The sequence below is a fragment of the Priapulus caudatus genome, unplaced genomic scaffold (genome assembly GCF_000485595.1).
Source record: "Priapulus caudatus unplaced genomic scaffold, Priapulus_caudatus-5.0.1 Scaffold514, whole genome shotgun sequence".
In the NCBI taxonomy this organism is placed as follows: domain Eukaryota; kingdom Metazoa; phylum Priapulida; class Priapulimorpha; order Priapulimorphida; family Priapulidae; genus Priapulus; species Priapulus caudatus.
The window spans coordinates 173,597-184,068 of record NW_014577575.1 but is presented as its reverse complement, the minus strand read 5'-3'; the positions used below and the strand labels follow the sequence as shown (position 1 = coordinate 184,068).

The 10,472-nt window shown below is 47.3% G+C and overlaps 2 protein-coding genes across 2 annotated transcripts in view; both read right to left on the bottom strand.

Moving 5' to 3' along the window:
* The window catches only part of LOC106811206 (RNA-binding protein 25-like), a 12,752-nt gene extending 4,104 nt beyond the window's left edge, over positions 1-8,648 (bottom strand). The window contains exon 1 of the mRNA XM_014814759.1: positions 8,593-8,648. The gene's annotated coding sequence lies outside the window, so the exon portion shown is untranslated. The remainder of the gene's footprint in view (positions 1-8,592) is intronic.
* LOC106811205 (cell wall protein RBR3-like) lies at positions 2,544-5,874 on the bottom strand. Its single transcript, XM_014814758.1, has 2 exons — positions 4,313-5,874; positions 2,544-3,921 (listed from the first exon to the last, which is right to left on the bottom strand). The coding sequence occupies exons 1-2, from the start codon at positions 5,872-5,874 to the stop codon at positions 3,792-3,794; spliced, it is 1,692 nt and encodes a 563-aa protein (XP_014670244.1). The 3' UTR covers positions 2,544-3,791.
* Positions 8,649-10,472: the final 1,824 nt, after the last annotated feature.

Genomic DNA, 10,472 nt, shown 5'->3' with positions numbered 1-10,472 from the left:
GGGTGGGGGTAGAAACTAGGAAATAGGGTGGGGGTAGAAGCTAAGAAATACGGGTGGGGGTAGAAGCTAGGAAATAGGGTGGGGTAGAAGCTAGGAAATAGGGTGGAGGTAGAAGCTAGGAAATAGGGTAGGGTAGAAGCTAGGAAATAGGGTGGGGTAGAAGCTAGGAAATAGGGTGGGGTAGAAGCTAGGAAATAGGGTGGGGGTAGAAACTAGGAAATAGGGTGGGGGTAGAAGCTAGGAAATAGGGTGGGGTAGAAGCTAGGAAATAGGGTGGGGGTAGAAACTAGGAAACAGGGCGTGGTTAGAAGCTAAGAAATAGGGTGGGGTAGAAGCTAAGAAATAGGGGGGGGGGGTAGAATTCGAAATAGTGTGGAGTACCAGCTAGGAAAGAGTGTGAACGTAGCCGCTATGAAATAAGATTGGGGTGTGTGCGTTGGGCGATAGGACGTGGGTGACATTAGGGAATAGGTTGGCGGGGGAGAGAGTTAGGAAATATTCAAGCAAAATGAACTATATGAGAAATATCCACTTAGCAATAACCGCAAAATTTGTTAATATAAATTCCGCGCGCCAGCGCGTTGAGCTCTAAACTAAACACGGAATTATACATCTCATCTTAGATTGACGCGAAAGCTCTTAGTCGAACAATCACCACACTCATCTACGCGTAGAAACTTTCGCAAAAAAGCTAGCATCGGTAAGCTTTGAACTGTATTCAGAAATATGTATGAGAATTATCGCACTTCTTCTATCGGCACGTGGACTTGGCACAGACGAATAATGCGCGCTTAGATATTACGTTAGATGGCGTGGGCAGTAGTAGCCCCCACGGCGCCCCGTAGCCTAATGATGTCACTCTTGTTTTAGACTCTTTGCGGGTTTCTTAAGCCGTACAACGGGAAATTTTCAAAGGGTCTTGTTCCGACGCACGAAATGTTTTTCTTGCCTCGTACTGTAGTAAGCAGCGCCGCTGGCTCTCTCGCCGCGAAACAAGCGACAGTTTTGTCTTGAGCGAAGCTGCATGCATTATTGAGATCGTTCGCGAGCTTTGTCGCACGCAAGCACGCAGACACCCACGTACGCAAGCATGAAGGCACGCACGCACATAAGCATGGAAGCATAAAGGAACGCACGCAGGCAGGCACACACGCACGCAGGCAGGCACACACGCAAGCACATGGACACGCACGCAAGCACGCACGCACGTAGGCGCGCACGCACGCACGCACGCACGCACGCGCACGCACGCACGCACACGCACGCATGCACGTAGGCGCGCACGCACACACGCACACACGCAGGCACGTAACGCACACACGCATGTACGCAGGCACGCACGCACACAGACAGGCACACACACGCGCATGCACGCACGCACGCACGCACGCGAACAAGCTAATGAGTTTTTAGCTCATCTGACATAGTCAGATGCAGCTTGTAGAATCGCATGATCGTCCGTCCGTCCGTGCGTCCGTCCGGTCGTCCGTCCGTCCGTCCGTCCGTCCGTCAACAGTTGGGCACAAATCTTATTAGGCTGGAAACGCGTGTTGGAAATCCGCAATGATTTCTGCCCTGGCTCACGGAAACTCGAGCGAGCGCGGGGAGAGGGGGAGCGGAGGGAGAGGGGAAGGTTGAGCATGTAGAGGGAAACTCATCGCTAGCTGCACACGTGCGATGCACACGTGTGAGCGAGTTATTTACATTACAACTCAATCAAAATCCAACTACATTTTACGAGAGACGATTTTCCGTTCGATACGTTTATAGCGTTGCTTCGGCCATGACGTTGTTATTGCCACGATCAACAGGGATGGTTGACAAATCTACTATCATAGGCAAGATGCGACTGAAACGAGTGCATTATTTTGGCTATCGCTTTTAGTCAAATTGAGTATACACCTGCTACACATTTACTGTTGTATAACAATGGGCAAATAATACCTTTCCTACTAACTCATGGATTTTAATGATGTCCACCTCGCAGGCATGTTTTCACTAGCATTCGTGTAAAAATTGCTAGAGTTTCTATGTTTATGTGATTGTCGCTGTCACTTGCTCGCTGCGGACGTGCGGGTAACGACGACCATTACGCCGCGTATCGATTTCCGCAGTGCCGTTTTAATTTTTAATCGATGTGATGAGATTAGGCTTTGCGGTCTCTGCGATGCTTGCCTCCTCCCCTCGCGGGAGACGTCGTTTTGTGCAGTCCGCCTCGCGCCCGTCGTTTTTTCGCTTCCGCAGGAGTTAGCTTTTTCTTACGCCGTTGAACTCATTCTTCTTTGCAGATTTCCTCACGCTCGCGGTTCGTGCTTCCTCCAGGGAAAGCCGTCGCGACACGTTCGTTGCCATGGCAACCGAATCCAAAATTTGAGATTGCCTCCGTATTTTACTGTTGAATGTTTTTGACATTGAAGTTGACTCATATTTGAAGTTTGGCAAATCAGGAGCCCATTGCAAACAAGTGCAATAATTAACGTTTGGGTTTAGCTACGGTGTTATCAGCAAATTTTTGAGTGAAATCTTGCAGACAAACAACGCTATAAAATTGTTAGAATAATATTCAGTTTTATTCAGTATGGTATCAAGCGCAACTGAATCCAATAACAGAGTATTATAATTGCCGAATGCCGGCCGTTTTATGTCACAAAAAGACAACAACCATGGCTTTAAAACAATGTAATTTGAAGTAAAACTCCACAATCGTAAGACCATTATAATAACGAACAGGCCACCATCAAAAATAATTTTTGTCTGCCTGAACCCGACTGTTTTTTAACCTTGGTTAGGTAGGTAGGTTATTTTTTTAAGGGAATAAGAATAAAAATTACATTATTAAAAGATTTATCTAGATGTATTAAATACTGTTTTATAGACATCGTCATCTTTATGGCATTAATATAAAATGTGATATCAGTCTTAAGTCATTACTTATTCATCAAGAGTGATGAATAAATGTTGAAAATAGGCAATAAAACAAAACACTTCAATCGGGCCATTTTTGGTTAGTCGGTCGGGTAAAGGCAAACAAACTGCTTTAAATTGTAATGCTGCCAGAGAGAGATTTTCTCTCAAGTCTGAATACACACACACTGACCAGCTTAACTTAATTTACAATGGCAAAACTAATTTGGCGCCTTGATTGTTTGCTATACTAAACGACCAAAGGAAATATATATTAATATGTAAAAATCTTAAAAGACTAGAACATCAACTAGCGAACGACACTTTCATGATGTTTTCTCTTTACTCTGCTTATAACTATTGGGAACAGTTGACTGAATTGCAAATAACCCCAAAGCCATAAATGCATAGAGCAACTTAATATACAGGCTTGCTACGATAAGTATCTAGTATATCAATATTTCGTACACAAGTTTATCACATTTGTAAATTTGACTAGTCTCAGAAGATCAAAATGGCTTCTTCAAAACGATGCAGCTATTGAATGCTATGCACATCTTTTTCACGAGTATCCCAAACATCGATGTAACAGGTTACGTCACACTAAAGTCTTTCCACCTCCAAAGACCTAATAAGTGGTAAGAGATTTCCACCTCCATTTGTGCTACATGCCACACATGGGCAATTTTTGAATTGTGTAAAAATAATCTCTTTTGTCAGATTAATGACGGACGGTTGAAAATCGATGTGTAGACGAAATAAATCCTGGTTAAACAACCAAATAATCATAAAAGCCGACGGGAGCAGCAGCGTTTTCCGTCGGAGCAGCGGCATTTTCCATCGATGCATGAGGACGATGCGTTATCCGTGCGACAGGCGAATTCTCCTCACGAGAGGGGCCGGTGGAAACTTATATGAAGCGAGTACTGCTGCTTGTTGGGCAACTTGCGGCCGCAGAGATTGCATTCCAGATCGTCCATGCAATGCTCACAGATCCCGTCTTCCTTCCTCACAAACCTGCAGTGAAAAGTTTGGGTAAACCTGCATTCGAAAATGCAAAAAAAAAAATTCAACACCAGTCCTAGCACTTCTACCTTCAAGACTTCCGTCAACAAAGTATGGATTTGCTATATCGAATTTTAAAATATAGACATTGACGTGAACTTCGCATTGAGATTTCACCCACGCCGAGTTTCTCCTAAAAACAAACCGTAAAAAGACCTAATAATTTTAGTGATTTATTACCAGCTGCAGACTCGAATCACGATATAGCCCATGTATAAATTTAGGAGAACGCAGACGGCTATTTAAATTAAAGTCGCGAGACGGCAGTCTCAGAAACGACGAATCAGAGCGGTCGACCGCGACGACAATGCGGGACGGGGAAGCAGCGTGAACTATTGCTAACCTGAAGCCATGTTTCATGCAGCGAGCGGCGCTGCGCCGCGGTCTCCCCGACGATGTCCCCGCACCAGTGGCGGCTTCCGCGGACCCGGCGTCCGAGCCGCCGCCGCGGTTCCTCAGCTTCGCCCGGTAGCTCGTCTTTGCAGCATCTCCTTCACCGCCCGTCGTCGTGGCGACGGCACGCCGCGTCGACAATGCGTCTCCGGCTTCGTTTTCTGTTTCTCGCTTTCGCTTGCGGCCACCGACGATGACGGGCGCGCGCGAATCCGCGTCCGCCGTGCCCCGCGCAGAGACGGAGCTTGTCTCTGTGGTTACGGATGAAGAAGCTGGGAGCTCCGCATTGCGGCGTCCATCTGTTGCCTCCCGCGCGCGGGTTTCCGTGGCAATGGTGGGGATTGTCTCGTTGAGACGGTCGTTGCGGCGCCGATTGACGACGAGAATGAACAGCGGTTTGCTTCCCACGGCGGCTACGCTGTTAGTTTTGTGGTGCCGCATCGATGCGGTGCTGTTGGTTCCCACGGCAACGGTCGTCGTACTATCGCTGAGGTTTGTCGATGCGCTGCTGTTGGTTCCCACGGCGACGGTCTGCGTACTGTTGCTGAGGTTTGTCGATGCGGTGCTGTTGGTTCCTACGGCGACGGTCGTCGTACTCTCGCTGAGGTTTGTCGATGCCGCGCGGTTGGTTTCCACGGTAACCGTCGTGACGCTTTCACTGAGATTCGTCGCTGCAGCACTGTTGGATACCGTGGCGACTGTCGCCACGCTCTCACTGATGTTTGTCGATACCGCGCCATCAGTTCCCGTGGCGACCGCAGAAGTGCTTTCATCAATGTCGGCCGCCATCATTGCCGCGCGGTCGGATTTCGCGACGCCGTGTTTGTCGACGTTGGCCGTTGCCGTGGCGATCTTTGCGTCGAGGCGACCGCTGCGGTGCCGCGTCGCGATGTGCACGAGCAGCGAGTGCATGTGCCTGAACTCGCGCGACGGCTTGCCCGCACGCGCGCACGCACCGCAGCTGAACCCTTCGCGCCGCGCCCGCCCGCCAGCCGTCGCCCGTTTACACGCGTCCGCTGCAGGGGGCGCCGGCGTCTCGCTAGCTAGCAGTCGTCGCAGGATGCTGCCGGACAGCGTGTCATCGGCCGCCGCGGTGGCGCCCCCTGCTGGCCGCATGATGCCGCCGGACAGCGTGTAGTCGTCGGCTGCCGCGGTGGCGCCCCCTGCGGGCGGCGCGTTGCTAGCGACGATCTCTGCGCGTCCGTCTTGCCGCACGCGACACACGTAGAAAACGCCGGGCGCCGTCGCGGCATCATTGCCGGTCGCGCGAGCGGGCAGGGGCGCCACGGCAGGGGGCGCCAGCAGCGAAACGAAGCGGCGAGCTTGTGGTTCGCTCGTGCGCGCGACCCCGGGCCACGACGACGCCGCGTCACTGGCGCTGCACGCGTAGGTCGCAGCGCTGGCGTCGTGGTCGAGCGTGATAGGAACCTCGAACGTGAACGCGCCGAGCTTGAGTCTGAGCAGCTTCCTGATGCGCTGCCGGGGGAAGGCGGCGGTGGTGGCGGTTGCCATGGCGACGCGAGGTCTCGTCGCGGGGCGCCGGCGGCCCGACCTGAAATCATCACGGCGTGATCGGAAACCCTCGTTTCATTTGTTTGTCCATTTTTCTTATTCAAAACGTGTGTGCGCCGCCGAAGTCAGTGCGAGCGAAAATAAAGTAAAAGGGAGAAAAAGAGAAAGGTCCAGGTGTGGGCTAAAGCCTGGCGCACATTGCCGAACATTTTCCCGAACAAATGTTCGTCCGAACAAATGTTTTTGTCTGACAATGTGCAGGTGAACAATTGCTGAGCGCACATTGCCAAACATTTTGCAGCGAACAACCTCGTGGCGCCGTCTAGTAGCTGTGTTGTAAAGAGTCACGTGATCGGTGTGAATGGCGATGCCCAGTTTGCACAAGAGAATTTTAACAACTTTACTAATTTTACGGGGCTGCTGCCCCCACATTTCGACCATAATCTCTTCCTTTTCAAAAGTCCACACTACTGGCAGCGATATAGCAGACGCCATATTGTACACAAAAATCATGTGACCACATATCGTGCTGCTATTGGTTACTACTTTACAAATGTTCCCAGAATTGTTCGACATTCAGCGCACATTGACGAACATTCGACGAACAATGTTTGCGATATCAAACATTTCCGATCTTTAGAAACATTGTTTGGAACAAATGTTCGGCGACTTTTTTCACCGCACATTGCCAAACATTTCATGGAACATTGCTACGATAATGTTTTTGAGCAAAATGTTTGGCAATGTGCGCCGGGCTTAAGCGAGCAGTGCGTGCATGAGGCGAATGCAGGAGTTTTGCGTGCTTAGCGAGAAAAAAACAATGGCCCTGCTCGGACTTTGTGCCAGTGCTGCGTGTGGGTGGGAAGGGTTTGCAAAACAAATTTTATGTGTAGTGCCTTGGTAAAAAAATAATGAAGCAGTAAAAACAAAAAGCGAAAAGTAAAATGCCAGGGTTGGGATAAGAACATAGCAACTACTGATCTCTATATACTAACTGGATCGCTCTTTGTGGCCGCTATGTGTAGCCACCGGATGCCATGACTCCACTCCTTGAATTAGTGTTATCATAGAATAGGCCAATAGGCTGAGCCGTATTTACGTCATGTGATTTGTGATGTCATAAGCAAAACCTCAATGTTTATACCATCATATATCACTCTATCTAACCTCTGTCGTTGTATATATCTATCTATCTATCTATCTATATAGATTTACTTATTCTGTCATGTATTTATCACCGTTTGTTTTCGTCAGGATAAGAATAATAAAATGAGCTGTACTTCATCATTATCCATTTGAAGTGTTAAGGCTAACTCAGGTCGCCCTTACGACCTAGTCGCCGACAAAATTTGAAGATCGTACGTCAAAAACCGGCCAGATCGCCGATAAAAACATCGGCGACTAAACTCGACTTGAGTTCTCTTACGATTGAAAATACGGTCGCCGACTGCGATCTCAGGAATAGAAACGGTTCTATTTCTATGCGGCGGTCGGCGACAAATCGTGAGTGGCAGCCAATCGCCGCTACGTGTCGAGTCACATGATTATCAAAAGTCACGTGATTAACAAAATGGCAGCCTACACAGCAGTTTACAAGGAGGGATTATTGCACAAACCCTTTCTCAAATATATATATTAAGTTTTCCGTATATCACAGGCAATTTTTAAAATTCGTTTTCTGCACATGATTATAATGATTTTCAGAAAATTGAGGATAGATTTACGAAGTTTCCTGATGTTTAATGGTAAGCGCTGTTTAGTTGGTCATGTGACTCGTTATATGTAGACTGGTCCCGGCGTCAAGCTTGCTCTGTTTGTGCTAAAGAACTGCTTGTGCTAGTACAAATACTGGGGCCGCGAACCCGTCTACGTTTCCTGCAGAATGCTACGATCTGATCGGCGATGTACAGCGTGAAGTCACTTCAAGTCGACGTGAGTGTTGCTATGCTGCTAATCGGCGATAAAGTAGTCGCCGATAGTCAAATCGTAGGGCGACCTGAGCAGGGCTTTACGGGGTACGCACTCGCAGGTTTCAGTTTTTGAGAATGGTTGCAAGATGGCGGCCAGTGGCACTGTGGCGTCGCTGTATCACCGACAATAGATGGGCTAACCGCTATTAGTATATATAGAGATCAGTGATAGCAACACGCATGGTCCTACACTGAATTATTATTATATTCAGCAAGGGAGTTTTGTGGGTATCATATAATTTTTTACGTACATTTTAGATTACAGCCTATTCAGGAGCTAATGCAATTGCAATTACAGTTTCAGGCCGATGATACCCCGTTGTAATATAGACTTATAGTTATACTTTTTCGAAACTTGAGCCTCCAAGGGCCTGTGATTCTATGTACTACGTCGGGACTCAGGCCTACATTAGGATGTCCGTACATTATCACTGCAACCCTAAGTGCCTAATCTAATCCTAACTTAACCCTTATCCGGGGATATCCTAGTAGTAGTACTAGTAGTAGTAGGCCTATTGGCTATTGGAGTATTGCTATTGCTATTGCCCATTGGATGGATTGCTATTGCTATGCCTGCACGCTCAATGGCCGGGCAATGTGCATGCACAATAAAGTAACATGTATTCCAACTCTATTAGTATTATCTAATTATTACTGTAAGCAGCAGTCATTGTGTTAGTACCAGTGATTAGTTAAGCACAGTGAATATGTTTAGGTTGAATAATTAGTTTAAATCGGCGACCGGTACCTTTGTATTTGTATCACGATCACTATCCATCAACTAGATTTCTATCGGGATGTTTATTGCGTTGATCATTTGTCTTTCATAGGGGGCGCCACCAACACGAGGTTTTCTGATGTGTCGTGCTTGTCGCGCCAGCAGGGCCGGACTAAGCGTGTGGGGGGCCCGGGGCACGCATTAGTGTGGGGGCCCTATAGTCTGTATTTTTTCTGCACTTTCATGCTTGCAAATTCAGAGAGTATTTCATCGTGTTTCAACAAATTTAAAATGTCACTTTCGATAGCGAGAATACTGAGGTTTACCAGTCTCGATCTGTTGGCTCATCGTGGTTCTCATGTGATTTTTAATCAACTTGAGTTTTAAAAATGACCTTTCACCGCTACAATTCGAGACCATCAATGAAAGATAGATTCTCAGAGCAATTTCGGTATTAGGGAAAGTGTCCTTCAGCTGAACAGCAAAATTCAGTCAGAGAATAGAGAGAGAGAGAGGAAGAGAGTGACAGATAGGGAGAACAGAGAAAGAGGGATGAATTACCGAACACATCTCGCCAGCAACAAACGCTATTAAATTGTACGCGTAGAGTACAAGTGTAGCGTGTAGTGTACAATTGTAAGTGTGTAGCAAAACAAAACAACAAACAGCGATGAACGAACCGCAAACGTTCAAATGAAACAATTACGGAGGGCTGAGACGTTTCTTTTACCTGTGAAGTCGACTGATGTTCTATCCTAACCCAACATCATGAGACTTTCTTATCGTGGATAATTAATTCATTCGATTATGGGTTAATTTATATTAGTATTTAGAGAATAGGTGTAGATATTTGTTCTGTCGTGCTATGGTGACGATATATCCATCGCTCAGCTTGTTCGGGGTAATACAATAACCACGATGAATTGCCAGTGTGGCGGTGAAGCTACTACTCAATATATTGTCGGCTGTCAAACAGGTTGGTGTAAATCAGAAACAAGATTAATCGTAGTATTTTTTACGGAGACAATACGCGATTTTTTTATCTGACGCAATACGCGATTTATCGTTTTGGCTTCCCGCCGATTTTAGCTACGAAAACAAGTCGATTTCGATCAGATACAATAATATTTCCCAACGCTTATAACGAGTCGGCATGAAGGTAAGCGTGCAGACGATACTTAGATGGCAGGATTCGCAGACTCTGCTTTGACTTGCCAGGAGCCGTGGACTGTACATCGGACGCATAATAAGTGTGTGGGGGGAGCTCAGTATATATCCACTTTAAGCTGCTTATATCTTCACTTACGTCTGCATGTATGTTCACTTACAGCTGTGTGTGTCTATTACAGCATGTATTTCCACCTACGGCTTTGTCTACCTGTGTACTAACTCTCGAGTCTGAGAAACTCGTAACTTTACGATGTTTCTGTCAACCGTTTAAATGAGAAAAGATTGATGTTACGACTAATATTAAGACTAATTTTGTTTCTGACAACGGGCTCCCTGTGTATGTATACGTATAGTTCAGGTGTGTCTGTGTGTGTCTGCCCATCTGTGTGTTAACTCTCTCTCATCTGTGTGTTAACTCTCTCTCATCTGTGTGTTAACTCTCTCACCTGTGTGTTAACTCTCTCTCACCTGTATATTAACTCTAGCACCTGTGTCCATGCTGCAGGCTACCTGGTGAAGCACCTGTATATTAACTCTCGCACCTGTGTCCATGCTGCAGGCTACCTGGTGAAGCACCTGTATATTAACTCTCGCACCTGTGTCCATGCTGCAGGCTACCTGGTGAAGCACCTGTATATTAACTCTCGCACCTGTGTCTATGCTGCAGGCTACCTGGTGGAGCACCTGTATATTAACTCTCGCACCTGTGTCTATGCTGCAGGCTACCTGGTGGAGCACCT